Source organism: Rhinocladiella mackenziei (assembly GCF_000835555.1).
Source record: "Rhinocladiella mackenziei CBS 650.93 unplaced genomic scaffold supercont1.4, whole genome shotgun sequence".
NCBI classification, from domain to species: Eukaryota; Fungi; Ascomycota; class Eurotiomycetes; order Chaetothyriales; family Herpotrichiellaceae; genus Rhinocladiella; species Rhinocladiella mackenziei.
Genome location: NW_013550601.1, coordinates 2,981,406 through 2,999,342, shown reverse-complemented (window position 1 = coordinate 2,999,342; position 17,937 = coordinate 2,981,406). Strand labels below are relative to the sequence as shown.

Genomic DNA, 17,937 nt, shown 5'->3' with positions numbered 1-17,937 from the left:
CCACCGGACATTCTTCCTCGAGGCGCAGCAGAGCCTCAAAGAGACTAAAGTCCACTGGGAAAAAATCCAGCGTGAGGTCATACAGTAACACGGAATGGGAAGCGAATCGCGCGATCATTAATCAGTGGTATGCGGTGGATCGGCTGCCCATGGCCGACATGTTGCAGCGTCTACGTGGGATAGGCTTTGAGGTCAAGTAAGTACATTTGCCGTTTTTATATTCCCCGTTTGGGCCTTTCTTTCTTGCCACATAGAAAGGCAAAGGACAAAGTTATCATGACTCGCGTTGATCTAAATTCAGCCTCAACAATCTCCAGTCACATTTTGGCAGATTTTGGTCAAGCAGAGGCGAATTCTATAAAATTGCTCATCCGTCCTCTGCACTTCCGTATCATTTGCCGTCACTTTATCAAAAGTGCCACACCTGACTTCTGCACATACACAACCTCCTCCTACATAGCGGGCTCTAACAGTCCCTCTTTCATAGTGCGCGTATGCTTCACACTCGCATCCGACGCTGGAAACTAGGCCGCAACCACAAATTCCCTGAAATGCGAACGGCAGCACTGCTTCTGGCCGCACATCAAGAGGAACAGCGTCAACGCAACGAAGATCGTACGTCCTTTCTCTCCAGCCCCACGTCCACTGGCAACACGCGATCAAGAAATATGAGGAGGCCGACACCGCCAAGTTTCATTATCCGTGGCGAAATTGTCCGGTACGCGGAGTTCATGCGGTATTTCAAGCGTAAGAAGATCAACGATCCTCTTAGTTGGGCCAAAGAAGAGCAACAGAAGCAAGAGGACAATGAATTCGTCATGAGCGAAGATGTTGAGATCCTTACTAGCACTGACACTGGCACTCCAGAGTCGGATTCAGGAGAAAACGATGAGAGTCGAGATACTCTGGACGGAGGACGTGAGGCTGAGGGTTTGATCCAAGTTGAACAACCAATACCACAGGCCCAAGATTTGGATATTGACCATAATCACTCTGTGACCCAAGTCGATTTATCTCAAGTACCCTTGACGGCAGAAACACAAGACCTCCACCAGCCCGAAAGCTACAGTACTAGCAACCAAGATTGTTGGTCGTCGTCATTTATCTTGCCGGCCTCAGAGCAATATCAGGACACGGTCAGACAACGCACCGCGCATCAGATGTCAATGCCAGCATTCTTCCGACCTCAGACCTATCGCGCCCTCGAGCATCTCACCCATAGCATGACCGTATACATAACTTCATACATGACCTCAGAGCGGGCGAGGACACAATGTGAGCCAGCGGTACATGCGCTGACAGTACACGCGATATTCGCATCCAGAATGCAAGACGGCGTCGCATTGCTGGCCAATGTGTCGACGCGACCAAAAGCAATACCACATCCAAGGCGTCACGAACAGGGCAAGTCACCCGTGCCAAAGCCCGATCCGAATGCCAAAAAGGCATTCGATAGTTTCCGAAACGGCTTCGAATTAATTCGTTCGATACTGGAGAATGATCACCCAATGAGTCTGGCGCTAATCCTGAGCATCGCGTGTGAATTGGCAGGTCATGCCTCAAAACAATCTTCTTATGTCGTCAGCCAAAATCAGGACCGTGAACATGAGCAAGGACAGGGCCAGGGCATTTACACAGCAGTTCTTGTCCAACTCCTCCAATACATACGAGATATGGCCTCACTACTCACGGTCCTAGGCCCATCCCACGCGCTGACGAGCATATTTACCGTTCTCGCCCAGGTATGCCAAAAGCAGATGATCATAGAGGACCCTGGCACTTTCCAACTTGCGAACCTGATCCACACCATCCTCTACATTGCCATCGCTCGTCTCTCCGCTGGCCCCGAGGGCTTCTTTGACTGGAAACTCTTATACCTCCGCGAAAGGCTCTGCGACAGCCTCTACCACAGCGGAGCTGCCTTCATCCACGAACGCATGGCGCAACGCGCATCTTTACTCCGTGACCAAGAACACAAGTACGGTCTGACGGCGCGGAATGTCCTTTGGACGCTCACGAATGTCGCGGACGATGCGTTGGGTGCTGGTGACGTGGATGTCGCGGTACATCGGTTCCACATCACGCTGCAGAGGGCTGAGAGGCTGAGTGATTATGGAAGGGCGAAGACGAGGTTCGCGGCACTCGAAGGATTGGGGAGGTGCTTTCTTCTCAAGGCTGAGCAACAAATGCAAATCGAAGCAGAGGTGGAAGCCGAGTCAGAGGAGAATACAAGGCTGCGAGCGCTCGGGGATGCTAGTGCAGAAGAGAATACGCTTTCAGAAAAGCTGCACGATGTTTCGAGTCGGGTCGTCAATCCGTCTTCTTCCTCTGCTTTTGCGTCAAGAGGTGCCTGCTGCTTATGTTCATGCCACCATTCCTCGACCTCGACCACGACCCCGCAAACCCACCATCTATCAGCCAGAAACAATATCGACACCGGTACCGGCTCCGAGACAAACAGCACATCCGACACAGGAACGTCCACGCCCTCCACGTCCACGTCATCCTCGAGACCCCAATCACATAATCCGAATCAACAGCAACGACAAAGCGAATATTACCTCCGTGAAGCACTGAGATACTTCTCTGCCGCGGAACACGAGGCGCGCGTATGGTTTGATAGCACAAGTCGAAGGATAGCGAGGGTGAGAAGGCATATCGCCGAGGTACGCGAGATGCTTGGGTATGTTGATCAAGACCGCGAGGACGACGATGAAGCTGGCAAGGGGGATGACATCGTTGCTGCTGAGACTGCAGTGACTGAGACTGGGGCCGGGACTGGAGAGTACTTGGGCCCAGATCTCTCCTTCCATCCGCTGGGTCAGATCTCCACGACGATGACGATCAGGACGGGACTCTAATTGACAATCCAGTCTGACCTTGTCTGATAATTGTCAATTAAACAGTCGAAGCAAGCACGCAAGCGTGCAATGCAGAAATTCACGGCCGGAATGAAATACCTTTTACCTGAGGGGCGGAGATGGAAGATACCCCGATGAAGATCAATCCTTCGTCCTGGAGGCTTTCTTTTCATTGCCTGTGCCGAGCACCATCGTCCTTAGATCCAGAATACCCGGTAGCAACATAGATATGAAATGTCATCCTTCATGTATGAGACGAAATCAGTTGTGTGATTCTCGAGTCCGAAGATGAGTTCTGATCGTGATCCGATTTGATGTCTGCCTGCGTAGTGTCACAATCGATACTTTCTTGGGAGTATGTCAAGCCGTATGAGTGTCTCTTTTCCTCTGCGTCATGTTCAACTCCACTCCAGCTCTGAAAATACACGCTGCATGCATATTTCCACGTCCTTGCTTCATACCCCTGGGTCCCCTGTCTGTCTTGCACCATCATCTCCATGACATAAAAATCAAGATCCTAAAAAAAGACTTATTTCCCATTTTCCCTTCCAGAACTCTAAGCTTGTTGATTGGTCAGGTCATCCCATTTAAAATAGAACAAGTCGCACAGTCAAGGTCTGTTCGCTCCGTAAAACGCCCGGGGCTCTTCGGTTTCGCCATTGCCATGCCACGCATTGAATACTGGATAAAGCATAATATTGACATCGGTCAGAGAAGGACAAAACAACAAAAGAGTGAAGAGTCAGGACAAAGAAGCATGTATCAGCCGAAAGTCATGGCGTTTTACATGATAATGGAAGGCACTTGAGATCGAAGTTAGTATGCCGTGTTGGAATTGGGCGGAACCAACTCACCCTCCACATTGGCTTTGATGCTCTTGTGAGGCAAAACACTTCCACCATTGACATAGATCTCGTCACCAATCGAGACATCATCACCGAGAACGGTGACGTTTTCGAGACGGGCCCATCGGCCGACTGTTGATCTCCAGCCTGAAGATGAATCAGCATGAGGAATCCTCTTGCGACCCCAGAATTTCAACTCACCGACAATGGTCGACTTGACCCAAGCATGGTCCTTGACCTTGCTATCCTCCAACAACACACATCTTTGCAGTCTGACACCGTCACCAACAACGCAACCGGGTCCAATAGTGACATTCGGTCCAATACGGCAGTTCTGGCCAATCTTGGCTGTCGGGTCGACCATGACGTTTCCGCCGTAGACGTACGGTTCGGAAGGAGACACGAGAGCCTTGGGATTGTGTTTGGCCAGGGATGAAAGATACAAGCAGGTTCCACTCAAGAAATCCTTGGGCTGTCCCACATCCATCCAGAAACCCTCGAGGTCGAAGGAGTGAAGTTGGCCGTCTCTGCAAATGGCCGGGAAAGTCTCTTGTTCGATAGAAGTTGGACGGAGTTCAATTCGGTCGAGAATGGAAGGGTTGAAAATGTAGATACCGGCGTTGATGCGGTTGCCGACGAATTCGACGGGTTTCTCGACGAAACGATCAATTCGGGATGGATGATTGGGCTTGTGTACGATGACACCGTATTTGCTCGGTTCTTCGACTTTGGTGACCACAATCGTACCCTCATCGCCGTGAGAGGCGTGAAAGTCAGCCAATTGCTTAAAGGGGTATTCGCAGATGACATCCGAGTTGAGGACAAAGAAAGGCTTGTCGTCCTTGCCGAGGATCTTTTCTGCAAGTTTCAGGGGACCTGCGGTTCCCAGGGGCTCAGACTCGACGGAGAACGTGATGTTGACATTGTACATTTCCTCATACTTCTTCAATGCCCCGGTCATGACATCGGGTCGATAGTTGACGGCAAGGACGATATCTGTGACACCGGCTGCGGCAAGAGCTTCGACCTGGTGGAGGATCATGGGTCGATTGGCAAACTCGACAAGGGGTTTAGGGAGAGTGAGAGTGAGAGGTCGAAGTCTGGTGCCGAAGCCGCCAACGCTGAGGGGTGATTAGTCGAGGAGAGAAAGGAGAGGGCGTTGGGACATACAGAATGAGTGCTATCAAGGATACGTTAGCATGGTTGAATGGAGAATCGGGGTCTGCATGGACCTACCCTTCATCTTGTGCTGAAAAGGGCGGACAAGGAGTGTACGACAGGGTCAATGGGTAGTTCAGCAGCTGTTAATCCGGGCAGATCAAGAACGAACGTAATGTAGTTCAAGGACTACGACTAGTCAGCTATTGGAAGCTAAGTGGTTCAGAGAAAGAGAAGGCGGAGAGGGCAGGGAGATGAGTGTGATATATTTTCAGGTGAGCTCTATCCAGTACGGAAGGAAAAATATCGTGACAGTAAAGAACAGAGTGTCATGCGGCGTGCCCAGTGACATGAACCAGTTTTTGGTCGGGCACCGTTAAATTACTACAGAATTATCCTCAACTAGCTATCGATAACGTGGCGGGTGCTAGATGTTCATGCCACTTTGGGCGCATTCAAAGGGATGTGTGAATCGGTGAAATAAAATTCTCCCCTTTTTTTGGGCCACCAATCCACAACAAACAGCAAACGGTAAACGGCACACGCAGATACCCACCCTCCCGCCATTGGTGCGCATTTGCTGGAATTGTGATTGTGAGGTGCTTCGTTTCTAGGAGATTGAGATCTTGTCTTCCCCCCAATTTCGGCGCCCTGAGTTGCGTCGCTTTGAGTACGCCATCGACGAGGCTATACCGAATCCTACGATACCCATCCTCTGCCAGCATCCAGAACCCAGAGTGCCATCCATTCAATGACAAGTCATGTTTCAGGAGTTGAGAGTCTGCTTTGTGGGTTCCAGGTCACGAGGCCTACACAGCCACACTCACCTCCCCTTTCTCACTCTCCCCATTTTTATTATTAGGGACAGGACTCGTCATAAGATGTCATCATTGTCTCTGATAATGTTCCAGGGAAGAAAAAGCCTCGTTGTAGCAGAACAGTTGGATTGACTATCAAAACAAAACCTGCCAGCGCTGTCATGTCTCGTGTCGTGACCATCTCGGTAATAGAGGTGACTACAATACAAGGGGGTGCTGAGGTGTTTGGGGGGCCGCATGTGTGGGTGTCTTTCTCTCTTTCTTCATTCTTCCCTCCATCCCGGGTATTATTACATCCTCCACTTCAGCTCTTCCGTCCTTTTTCTTTTCTTCTCCCATCACGGTCACAAATTCAAATCCAAGCACTTCAAATCATTGGGTATCGTCGGGTAGAAATCCGTGGTCGCGTCTTCCGCCTCCACCTCTCCGCCGCCCCTTTCCTCCGGCTCCCGGACCATCTCGATCCCCCACAAATTCCATCAGCCAGTCCCGGACCTTTTTGACCTTCAATATCTGGGGGTCTTTGCCCGTTGCCGTTCTGAGATTCGACACTGAATAAATTCCCCCCAGGTCGTCGTCATCCACTTTCTTGCGGAATAAAAGATCAATCTTGGTCACATCGCCCTTCAGACTTTGGCCGTGAACTTTGCCCCGGAAGGAACTCAATGCCACATTTTGCAGCAACACCACATCTCGCGGTCGCATGTGTCGTAGGTTTCTCCTCAAAACACTTCGCGATCCTTCCGGGTTGGCGTTGGCACCGTCCTTCCAATTCACTCGCATCTCTCGGGGAAGCCACATACTAAGGCCGAATCCAGTTTTGGTGTCGTCACCGACCACCATTTCCACCAGCTCCGTTTCTCGCGGCTTTCCGTACTTGATCCCTGTCATTACCGTCCGCGGCGGCGCGATTGACAGAATGCCCACAATTAGATTCACCGTCATGGTTTGCGGCTCGATGGAAGATAGGTAACGCGCATTGGGAATGTCTTCGAGATCGCTCAGATGTTTCGGTCGCGGGGCTTGGCTCAGTCGTCTTTGTGAGGGCGTCCGAATGATGCCTCCGCCCGTGCTGGGAGTCTGGGGCAACATTTCCTCGGTACTTTCGTAGGTCGGGGTGCCGGGTGTGTAGTCTGAAAATGCGGACAACTGCGATGACGGAATAGCCTCATGAATGGCGAATGAGTGATCGTAATACTCCGAAAGAGTCTCTGAAATGGTCTCGGCCGAACCGCCGGAGCGCTGGGATTCGTCGCCGCTGGCATCGCTGCCTGGAGTGTGAGGCCCGACAAATTCATCGGCAGAGAAAAACTCGGCGCCACTACGATCAACGTCTTCCGTAGGCGGGCGTGCATCGATATTGAGCTTGGGGAGTACGGGACGCATTTGAAGTTTCTGCGTCGTGATTTGTCTCCATGGAGGACCGAGAACTTTGGATGAAGGAGATGTCGGGGAAGTGAGAGGCTCGACGTGGGTGGAATCTGGTAAAAGAGATTTTTCGCTCCAGTCGAGCTTTGTCGGCTCTGGGGCACCTGTCAAAATGATCATCCGGGTCATGAACGTGACTAGTCACTCGTGGTGGTGATTAAGACTTGTAGCCGCAACGCCGAGCCAGCTCTTGGAGGGGAAAAAAGGGTTCTACTGATTTGCCCTCTATGTTTAATCAAACCCCAGGCATCGGACCCAGCCTTGAGGTTTGAATTCCAGTTCAGGCACCCTAGACAATCGCGGGTAAACGAAACCCAAAGAGTTTCACGAACTCCAAGAAACAGAGAAGAGGATCAATGTAGATGCGGGCGGATGTGGCGGGAATGATGGGTAGATATTTGGACGATTTCGTGAGTCGACAAGTTGCATTGCCCGGCTGGCCTGGCTGGCGCTAGGATGGTCAGAATCTCCCATCAAAGTAGGACTCTAGTTGACTAGAGGCCAGATGATGATGATGCTGAGGTCAAATGTGGAAAGAGGATGAAAGGGCGGCAGGGCCGATTGGTGTGAAAGTCGGTGACAAGAACAGAGAGAGAGCGCTCATCAGGGCTTGTCCTCCTGATCAAGTCATTTGCATTACGTGCATTGCATTGGTTCATAAACCAACTCTTGGGGAGAGTTGAGAAAGGCATCCATTGTCGGAGAAAAAACAGTTGGGGCAAGCCATGCCTGTACGGGCCTAGTCGAAGTAATTCCCCCACAAATTCAGGTACCCAGGTGCGTTTTGCGGCGCGGCTCTCCAGGCAACAAAGGAAAAATGGCAAAAATTCAAAAACACAGTCATCGCCTTGTGAACACAGTGTTCCTATCGCTTTGCCCCAGCTCTGCTTTACACAATCCACCTATCACTGCTCTCGTATATCTCAATCCCGGCACCAAAGGCCCCTCCCAGTGCCCGCTTAACCGTCGGTACTCCATTAGTGACATCTCCATATGGTACTGACGGATAGTCGCCAAAGCAGCTGTACTCATAGCGCGCGGTTTCTAGAAGACCACTCCAGACTTTCATTACGGTTGACAACTCGCACCAGCCGTCATCTCTTTGTTCGCAAGATGGATAGCTCTTGTGCAATGGCACTGTGCGTTGGTTGATCATTAGGTGTGCGTATGTTGTAGCACTTCCACTGCCATAATAGTCGGACGTCGTGGCATTGGTGCTGGTCGGTCGAGCCGCCTTGACCGGGTGAGGTGCACGGATGATTTCCCACACCTTTTCATAGGGCCAAAAGTCAGCAACGGCAACACAGATCTCATTTCACTTACCATCCGTGCTCCAAATGGGGTCACGTGAGATACAATCAATTGCTGGTTTGCGGGAGGACCCGTCGATGGTAGCGGCTGTGCAAACTGCTTCAAACCAAATGCTGTAATGATCGACATGATGTTGGTATCATGAGAGAAATCAAAATACAAGGTTTGATTGAGAGGGAACGTCGAGCTCATCTCGTCCAGTGTTGTGTTGACATTCGTCGACCCTGGCGGCAAATCATACAAATGGCCCGACAGACGAGCATACAATTCCTCGACATAACCGATGCCGACTCCTCGTCCTGTGGGAGATCCGAACCCATTGTTGCCGTTGAACTGGAGGTCGATGCTGTATTCAAATCCCTGCCATTCCTCGAAAGTGAAGAGATCGCACCATTGAGAGTAGCCCTAAGTCGCTCAGTTAGCTACGATCAGCACATCGACACGAAAGCGCGTATGACATACCAACGCCACTTCCTCATACGGACAGAGAGTTTGCGCATTGTATGTGTCGGCCACGGTCCAATTATATCCACCCGCCAGAGCCTTGAGTCGCTTGGTTGCATCAGCGAGGTAAATGTTCTCCCACACCAAAGACGCATTATTTCCACCTGTAGATTGCCACGAGTTGCTGTTATTACATTGGTAGTAACCCGCCAATGAGTTGTTGAACCCGTTCTGTTCGAGAATCGGTTCCAAGGTGGCGTTGTGCGTCCACTCGAGTCCAAAGAATCCCGCCATGAAATACTCGGCGGACTTGAGCATTCGATCCTGGGTGGTCGTTCGAGCAATGATCTTGGTCGACGTATTGTAGAGGGCGCCTGAAAAATGTCAATCCTGTTCATGTCCCATTGGATGCAAGTGGAATCCCGGCTCTCAACACCCGACGCTCACCATAATTGTAATAAAAGAGGACGCCGGAATCAAACATCTCCTGTCGTCCACGAGCCACTAGAATCTCCGCGCCGAGCTGGTATTTCCAGGAGTTCAGGAAACTCAGCTCTCCCGACCATTTTGCCGTCCCGTTCGCCGTAATGTTATGAAGTTTACTGCCGAAAGACGCAACCGAAGATGTTCCTGTAGGGTATCGAGCTCCATGACGGTGGAGTAAATTCACGATTGAGATGTTCGCCCCCGGCGGCAGCGGATACTCGTTGGCACCGAAGCCATTCGGGTTGGGGAAATAAGAACTCAATTGACCATGAAGTTGGAAGATACTTGCATTCTTCGTGTTGCCTGAGATAGGGACGTTGGTCTCGAGTGGCGCATTTGCAACAAAAGAAGCTTCCTGGCCAAATGGAGCAGGATTGGTCTGCGCCAGGAAAGGTGCAATCAGGCCGGTGGTGGTTGGGCCGGCAAAGATCTGAGGAGTAGTCTGGAAATAGTCTGGAACAGTCGCGGTGGGAGTCTCGTGCCTCAGATCCAGGACAGCTGCACCCGTCAACCCAACAAAGAAAACAAGAATCTTGGAGTCCAGCATGATATCTGGCTAAGGCCAATCTGCAATGCTAAGCTAAGGGAAGCAGATGAGGGGAGGGTGCTTTTTTTATTGGGCTCTCTCACAACGCGGGTACCTCAGGTGGGACGGCAAGCGGTACTTGTAGTTGTGTGCTTTAGGGTAACTCCAGCTTGAGCTCCAGCTACTTACCTGCAGGACCGACGCCATCTGCATTTATGATTCATCCTTCGCCGATAGAGATCGAATGATGCAAGGGTGGTACAACGCAAAACTCGCCTGTGCCCTGAGTGGTCCTATTGTATACTGCGGGGAGGGAGCGGACGGCTTCACACTGTTTGTTAAGCAGCTTGTCCTCATGGTGGGAGGCAGAGAAGAAAAAACAGCATCACTACCAAGAACGGTCAAGCTCCACCAAGCTCCTCAAGCTCTTCATCGGTTTTGTCAATCCGTAAGCTTCGGGTGCTTGTCAATGTCCTGAAATGCCCATCATGCAGGAACACGGCAGCAGAGAGACTCGAGACATGAGGGAACGTGAAAGAGTCCGTCCAGTTGATTGGTAAAGAAGCGTTCCTTTTGCTTCCTTGGCATCCTTGGTTTTGCGGGTACAAAGCGACCAGGTGACAAGAAGTGTAGCTCTGTTTGACTCCAATTGTCCCTGTAGATGATGAACTAGATACTAACCGACTAGGCCAAAGCATTCCTCCCAGAACCCGGTTACCAGAAAACCGATCTAGCTCTACTTCTTCCCGATTGACTGCTGCTCAGCTCCCAGTCATAGCCATGTTCGCCCAGGCTCCGTTCATGCATCGCTAAATGACTTTACATCAGGCTTCCGATCTACCCTGTTCATGCCACTTGTAATATTCCCTCCATCAGGTACGCTCCTCGGAAAGTATCAGTCATCAAACTTGAATCCCTTTCCACCACTGATATCGATGGCTCCACCACGATAGCTCCCACGTTTTTTCTTGTTCTTTTCTTTGGTAAATCCTTTGCCCCTAGTCACGGAAAGGTCTTTGTACGCACGATCAGCGTATCCATAACTCCGATAAGCATTACTGATGTGGCTGTCTGCAATGGCCTGGGCTGACAATTGTGCTAAAGGTGTGGGCTTCGCCCCAACATGTTTCTTTTTCATCGCAGGGGTCTTGGTGTGTTTGGTCGCAGGCTCGACTTTTTCATCTGCCACGTCTTCCGAATCAGATGATTTTGCAGCCTCGAGGTTGTCTCCGACAACAGTCCCAGACGAATCCGAGGGTGCTTCGGATTCCGCATCCATCTTCGTTCCATTGACAGGCGGATCGTCGACATCGCTCTCCTCTTCCTCCTCTTCGGATTCAGATGATGCTGTTGTTGCATTTTCATCGGATTCTTCTTGTGAATCTGAGGCCGACCCCTCGCTCGAAGCAATATCATTCATTACCGCACCTTCAGCGATCCTTGCTCGTTTTGCCCGTCGATCATCGTCTGGGGAGTCGGAATCAGAATCGGAAGAAGATGACTCTGATGAACTGGATTCTGCTTTTCGCTTGAGAGTGTTCTTCACAGCTGGCTCATGCGCAAGAGCCTGTTTTCCTGGCTTCGTAAAAGGCTCCTCCACTCCGTCCTCCTCTTCATCGTCCGCATCGCTGTCGGAGGACGAAGAAGATGGAGAAAGAGATCTCCTCTTGCTCTTGTTCCTTTTCGATTTGGAAACTGTCACCTCCTCTTCAGATTCAGATGAATCGTCACTGCTAGTGTCTTCATCCCTGACTGCGTTGCTGCTGGATTCTCCCTCAGACGACGTGACATCGCTTTCAGAATCGAGATCCGGTGAGCTGGCTCCATTCTGTTTCCAGCTCTCAACGATCATTTGAAGACTCACTCCTTCCTGCACACTTTCTGGAGTGGACCACCCAAACTTATCTTGTAGTCTCTGCAATTCTCTTGTGAAAGCCTTTTTTGTATGTTCCAAGCCATTGTCAGTAAGAAATGACAGCACCAGCGCAAGAAGCTGTGGTGAAGGCCCCGTGCCGCTACCTTGAGATCCCTTGTTCTTGGCCGTCATCTTCGATAGAGGTGAGGATTATCGAACACGCGAGCACGTTGTGCCGCCCTGAAAAGGAGGATTGAATTTGTTCGACAAATTCTCTTCCAGGATCAAGACTGCATCTCAGGGCCAAAAGTAGATTGCAGCCGATAAAGAGAGGTGCGGCCGAGGCCGGTGACAGTCGCACCTTGTAGATAAAGTGCGAGCCAGAAAAAAATTAAAATTTCTCCAACTTTGGATTGCGGGCGGTGAAAGGGAATGGCTCCACCGGTCCACGCTTGCTCGGGTTCGTGAGCGCTACGGTGGAGTGACAGAGGTACACTACGGAGGACCACAACTCGAGCCCATGAAGAGCGTCCTGTGATTGTGAATGTATTTCCACGTATGGAATATTGAGTATGACTAGAATGTCTCATCTTCAATGTTTGTGGTCTTTCGTACAACGCTGGGACTGGTAGCCTCATCGTCAAATCCCTGAGTTTCAAGTTCGCGGCTGAAATCTATTTCCCCATCGTCGTAATCCATCCCGGCATTTGTCAAGATATCCTCCACAATTCGTTTCGAGGCTTCTCTGGCTGTTTGACTCTGGTAGTTAGCCTTTAATAATATTTGATGGTGGGTAAGAGAATTGGATGAATCGTTCCTGGCGTACCTGGTGTCTTCAAAAGACGGTTCTGAGGAACGTGAAACTGCATTGTTTTGGGAGGACTTTGATCATACGCGATGTCGTCGTCCAGATCATCATCAATGTCCCAAACTCCAGGCGTGCGTGTAGGGGGCTTCGTTGTCTTGTCACGGGCAGGAGTCAATACACTGACTCCCGGGATGCGTGTTTTGCGTTCGGGAGATGAGAATATCTCAGGGTGTAACACCGGCGGAGCTACTTCGGGACTGGAAGATAGAGTCGGATCAAGAACAACAGTTCGAGTCCGCCGTGCCGTCATTGGGGTTGCTTGTACTCGATAGTTCCGATCCAGAACTCGGTGTAGAAGAGGGTCGGTTTTGGTGCGTGTCGTGAAAGGACGAGGAATCGATGTAGGTTGAGGTGGTAAAAATGGGGATGAGTGCGGCGTAGTTGATGAAGTATCAGCGTGAAAGGCTGGCTTTCCGGGCGTTTCAGGCAAAGTTGCTCCGGAAGTCAGTGATGTGGCATTGACGGTGGTGTTATTGACCTCTTGTCGAAGGGCTTCATAGGGTGATGGATAGTCCGCAAAGGAAGCCTGCCGGGCTTTCTGCTTCCCAGACGGTCGCGGAGTACTTTGTGACAGCGATTCTGTAAGGTTTGACAATTCAAGGTCCTGTATTGAATCTGTAGAGATGTGCTGCGCAGAGGGTGTCTCGTAAGATTCTGAGTTTTCTAGAGTGGTTTGGGTTGTAGTATTGGAGTCCTCAGTGACCGTAATATCCGTATTTTCGCATTGAGAGGGTTGTTCCTCATAGCCTGATAAGGACACGTTGGCGCTGGACTCGAAAAATTGTTTCCAAAACTGTACATATTTCAGTCCTTCGCGTCTCAGACAATTGACAATATTCTCACTCTCGACCCCTCCCATACATCCTTCGAATGAGCGGTGTATTGTTCCACAACCGGTAGAATGCTCGAGGTGACAATTCGGTGGGCACGACTGAAGTTGTGATCGATTTCTATTGAAAATCAGACTTGGAAAACCAAGGGAAAGGGTAATGAATCACGCGTACCTTGCAATGTTAGTGTGATTGATTGCTCGAGTTTCTCTAGTTCTTCGGTCAAGGTAAGGGTTCTAGGCTGAATAGCCGTGCTTGCGCGAGACATGTTTATGAACGGTGGTCGCAGACAGTGATTTCTTCGGCGCAGGGTGAGTGAGTCCAAGACGGAACACAAGCCTGTCTTGGGTACGAAGTATACAAAAATCAACGCGTCCCATAAGGAACCAATGGTAGGGGGTTGCTTCGCTTCTGGAAAAGAGCCACGGTGCGGGGGGAGAGTTTTGCGATCAAGGAGCCGGAGTGGCGTGTGTGGCGCAGCCACTCCTCTTCCTCCGGTCTCTCACTAAAGGGCTCTCATGATAGTGATATCAGGCTGACGCTTTTTCACAACTCTGCCTGGTCTCGAAGACCGCCGCACGCTTCTGTCGCAGGTGTCTTCCGACGGACCTTTGTTCAAAGCAATTATATCCCTTCCCTACCCAGCATCATCGTCAAAATGCCTGCTCCACTCGCTCGAGGTAAGTGCTCCTGTGCCTCATTGACAGCTGCCCCCTTACGTATCCCCGCCCACTTTTCGGGGCCCTCTCGCAGACACTAGCGATTCGAAGAACGTCGCTCCAAGTTACACTGGCTTTCATTCTTTGCGAGTACTGATATTGACTCCTCCGGTAGGAATAATCATCACGGTCAGCGTGCTGGTAGCGGCAAGTTTGGCCGCCTATGAGAACCCTCAAGTGCGAGCATGGATCGATCGAACCAGACGCAAGATTGCTATGGGCCTTCACTCACTCGGCGACGAAATCCACCCAAAACCACGACCTCGCCGTACGTCGACCGATGTCTCAATGCGCGAGGAGAAAGGTGAAATGGCGGAAGCCCGGAGACAGCGAGCGATCGCTGAGATCATGGAACGTGGTCGCATCATAGAAGAAAGAAGAAAGAGGAGGAAAGTCGTCAGTCCTGATCAAGCCCCTATACCGAGTTTTGATACAATGGTGGACGAAAATGGGGTGCTGTTGAAGCCCTTAGAAGACCATCAGCCCACACCAATGGCAAGCACATCTGGTATCGACGCTCTGGCTCAATCCGGGACCCTGCGCCAGAGGACAGGGGGATCGAAATCAGAGGCCACTCCTTCAGCCCTGTGTGAGTCTGTGGACGCTTCTCTTCCTTTGAGACACTTGCCGCAAACGCCTGTGAATCACGCTGAGCAGAACAATCCATTTGAATCGAGGTACGAGCGGGAAATGCGTGACGCTTGGCATATCCCTCTCTCAGAACGACACATCGAGATTCCATCAAGCCATGCATCTGAAAGCCTGATTGAGCTTACACCGACTACTGAGGACGCCCCTGACCCTGATTTCTCCATCCCGTCCGCCGAATATCTTCACCACCCACTGGAACGGACAGAATATTTTTCTGCTGCGGCGTCAAACTCCACACACACCTTGTCAAACCACGAGTTACACACTTCTCTTCCGGTCCAGAGTACATATCCGAATCTCCCTGGAGCGGTTCCGGATCAATCTTCTCCCAACAGCCACACTCCCGCCTCGACTACCCCTAGCATCAATGCGAGTGTTGGTGATATTCATGCAAGCGAAGCGGAAGGAAGCGCCGATGATTTCCTGAGTGAAATAGGAGACGGTATTCGTACACCTGCAAGTTCTTGGACTGAAGTTGATAGTACAGCCAGTGGCGATTTCAACTTGTAAATGCGCATCTTGAAAAACCTGGACATTGATTTCATGTATATTCAAGAAGCTGGTCCACACATAGACTATGTTAATGAGGCCCCTTTTGGCACCTGATATTGGAGCCTTCAAGGTGGATTTCATCATCAACCCCCTTTACGTTCGCAAAGCTAGGAGCGGTCAGCATTTTGTTCCTGGACAAAGTAATTCCAGATTTGGAGTCATATCAACACCTGTTTGGAATCAATCGTTTATGTAAGTATTTCCATGGCCCGAAAGTTTTCGATCATAAGCGTTTCTCTTGACGTCGACCGCAGGCTGCAAGCTGCCGTAAATGAAGCAGAGTACACAGTACCATACTGTAGCTTTGAGGATGCTGTTGGTTTACTGACCTGTCCTTCAATGGCGACCACCGACCCTCCTTCTACAATTTTGTTCTGGGTACGATTTTCGTTGTTGACGGATCCGTCTCACTTCCGAATCGAGCCGTTTCTTTTCCATTCCCAGTCATTCCCAACGCCTTCACAGGGATTTGCTCTTTGACTGCCCTATATCTGCATTAAAAATGGCCATCATTCACTGATTCCAGGGCATTCTCGATCCTCAACCAACTTTTCACACGCTGGCACTGTCTTCGTCATTGTGGGTATCACTCTACTTGATCAACAGACTCCCGTCTCCCCGTTGGTCTCAAAACCTTTCTCTGTGTTGTTGCAGAACCAACACGCTGCCCTTGTTGGGTCGGAGTCAATTGATATTACAAGTACCAAAGGATTCTGTAACATGCTCATCAAACGCTATGAGACGGGCCCGTGGTCCATACCTGATGTGAGATATTTCTTCCTTGGAGCTGCGATCTCTGCTAATGTATCAGATCGTGTGTGTTTCTGTCATTGGACCTCTGGTATGAACCGCTTTCTTGGAGTCTTTTCTATGGGTCGCAGCTTTTCGGTACTGCCTTGGAAAGGTCTACCTAAAACAGATCACTGGTCACAAAAAGTCCTGGCAGCGTTTATGATAGTGGCTTTCATTGCTCTTAGGTATGTCTCCCAACTCCCTATCCGATGCAGGGGTATATTCCTGCCTGCCATGATCACGACACTGCCGTTACCGAGCCGAATCATACAATATTTCCTCGCCAATTAGTCGCCTTTTACACCTTTGCAGCCATGCTTATTGTGCCTTGGCTGTTTTGTGTTTGTCGCATTGTCATCATACCGCTCGGAACGTAGGAAGTTGATCAAGTACCCTCTTGATGAATGGACTGCTCCCAAGGTAGTTGTGGTTATGCCAGTCTATAAAGAGCCACCTGACTCATTATGGACAGCATTGGGCTTTGTGGTGGAGTGCGATTAACCGGCTGCTTGCATACACGTCTTTGTGTTATTTGATGGTGACAGCATCATTGACCTCTCTCTGAAGATAATTGATCGACTGGGCATCCTGGTGACCCTGAGGTATTTTCCGAAGTCTATCGATGTAGCCTACAGTAGAGCAACAGTCGCTGTTTCAAGATTCCCTCATAGCGGAAAGCGACACTGTCAGAAGGAAACTTGCCTTCTTCTCAACAGATATTCAAGAGATACCTACGACAAAAAGATGATCTTTTCAAGACATGGAATTATGTTCATGGCCAGCTGTTGGAGAGGTCCATTGAATCGGGCTACGGTGCTATTACCTGCCTCTCAGGAGCCTTAATTCCGAAATATGGCCAGGTTCTATTTTTCTGACCAAGCGGATCATGCAAAGATGCACCTTGGAGAAAACTGCTGGCACACCCATCTATTCATGCTTGGATCAAAGCATCGCTATCAGATCCAACTGAGCACTAGCGCCTTTTGCAAGATCGAGGCAATTCGGACCTTCCGCTCACTTCCCAAGCAGCAGCGTCGATGGTTTCTGGGATTTATTACCAATGAGGTCTGCATGATGACTGATGGCTTTCTGGAAGAAACATCCATTCCTTTGTCTCCTTCGGTTTATGACCATCACTGTAAGGACAACAGCGAGTTACATTGACCGATTGCCTTGGGAAGAGAAGGAATTCGCCGAGTCTTTCAGTCATCAATGTAGGTATATATCTGCGCCGCGGGAACATGACTCTCTTGATATGAGTGATTCACAGGGAATATCGGTTCATACCCCACAACGAGTAGACAGTATTTCTGGTGACGATCTCCGACAGAGCATGCAAGGTCCCAGCCATAGCATCTGTCCCGGATTGAATGACATGTCCAGGGACAACAAATTACGGAGCAAGGGAAAGGTACCATCCGCGTGAAGCGTGGCAATGATCGTTCATCTCAGAAGCACCGAGACTTGAGTATGTTTGGAGGGTTAAGAGGAACGTCAGCATTAACAGGATCGGCAGACCTGGGTTGAGCCGTCAAAGCACCTTGGTGAAATCGCTGCCTGACGACGCTCCACCGATGGTAGGGTTCATATGGACATTTGAAGCTCACTGGGGAGGATCAGTCCACTGACAGCGATTCTTGTGGAGGAGAATCTCGCAGGTTTGCACGCAGGGCAAAACGTGGCAGAGACAAGCAATGGTAACGAGGCTGAGCGAGTTGGAAGTAAGGCATCGAGGCGGAATCGACTGCGGAAAAGAAGTCCTGGCTCGGCCAACACGGTCGAGATTGGGTAGA

The 17,937-nt window shown here is 50.4% G+C and overlaps 7 protein-coding genes across 7 annotated transcripts; 2 read left to right on the top strand and 5 right to left on the bottom strand.

Annotated features, from left to right (window-relative positions):
* Positions 1-494: 494 nt before the first annotated feature.
* Positions 495-2,861, top strand: Z518_06204 (uncharacterized protein; the record flags this gene model as incomplete). The annotated part of the gene is made up of 1 exon (XM_013417014.1): positions 495-2,861. One exon carries the CDS (start codon positions 495-497, stop codon positions 2,859-2,861), a length of 2,367 nt encoding a protein of 788 aa, XP_013272468.1.
* An 816-nt stretch (positions 2,862-3,677) lies between these two features.
* On the bottom strand, positions 3,678-4,949 carry Z518_06203 (mannose-1-phosphate guanyltransferase; the record flags this gene model as incomplete). Its single annotated transcript, XM_013417013.1, has 4 exons — positions 3,678-3,853; positions 3,908-4,827; positions 4,877-4,886; positions 4,943-4,949. The coding sequence occupies 4 exons, from the start codon at positions 4,947-4,949 to the stop codon at positions 3,678-3,680; spliced, it is 1,113 nt and encodes a 370-aa protein (XP_013272467.1).
* Positions 4,950-6,054: 1,105 nt separating this feature from the next.
* Positions 6,055-7,239, bottom strand: Z518_06202 (uncharacterized protein; the record flags this gene model as incomplete). Its single annotated transcript, XM_013417012.1, has 1 exon — positions 6,055-7,239. One exon carries the CDS (start codon positions 7,237-7,239, stop codon positions 6,055-6,057), a length of 1,185 nt encoding a protein of 394 aa, XP_013272466.1.
* Positions 7,240-7,999: 760 nt separating this feature from the next.
* Z518_06201 (uncharacterized protein) lies at positions 8,000-9,898 on the bottom strand (the record flags this gene model as incomplete). The annotated part of the gene is made up of 4 exons (XM_013417011.1): positions 8,000-8,380; positions 8,434-8,826; positions 8,884-9,239; positions 9,313-9,898. 4 exons carry the CDS (start codon positions 9,896-9,898, stop codon positions 8,000-8,002), a joined length of 1,716 nt encoding a protein of 571 aa, XP_013272465.1.
* An 874-nt stretch (positions 9,899-10,772) lies between these two features.
* Positions 10,773-11,924, bottom strand: Z518_06200 (uncharacterized protein; the record flags this gene model as incomplete). Its single annotated transcript, XM_013417010.1, has 1 exon — positions 10,773-11,924. The coding sequence occupies one exon, from the start codon at positions 11,922-11,924 to the stop codon at positions 10,773-10,775; it is 1,152 nt and encodes a 383-aa protein (XP_013272464.1).
* Positions 11,925-12,308: 384 nt separating this feature from the next.
* On the bottom strand, positions 12,309-13,698 carry Z518_06199 (uncharacterized protein; the record flags this gene model as incomplete). Its single annotated transcript, XM_013417009.1, has 4 exons — positions 12,309-12,481; positions 12,559-13,393; positions 13,444-13,550; positions 13,605-13,698. 4 exons carry the CDS (start codon positions 13,696-13,698, stop codon positions 12,309-12,311), a joined length of 1,209 nt encoding a protein of 402 aa, XP_013272463.1.
* A 390-nt stretch (positions 13,699-14,088) lies between these two features.
* Positions 14,089-15,310, top strand: Z518_06198 (uncharacterized protein; the record flags this gene model as incomplete). The annotated part of the gene is made up of 2 exons (XM_013417008.1): positions 14,089-14,110; positions 14,265-15,310. 2 exons carry the CDS (start codon positions 14,089-14,091, stop codon positions 15,308-15,310), a joined length of 1,068 nt encoding a protein of 355 aa, XP_013272462.1.
* Between the last annotated feature and the right edge of the window lie 2,627 nt (positions 15,311-17,937).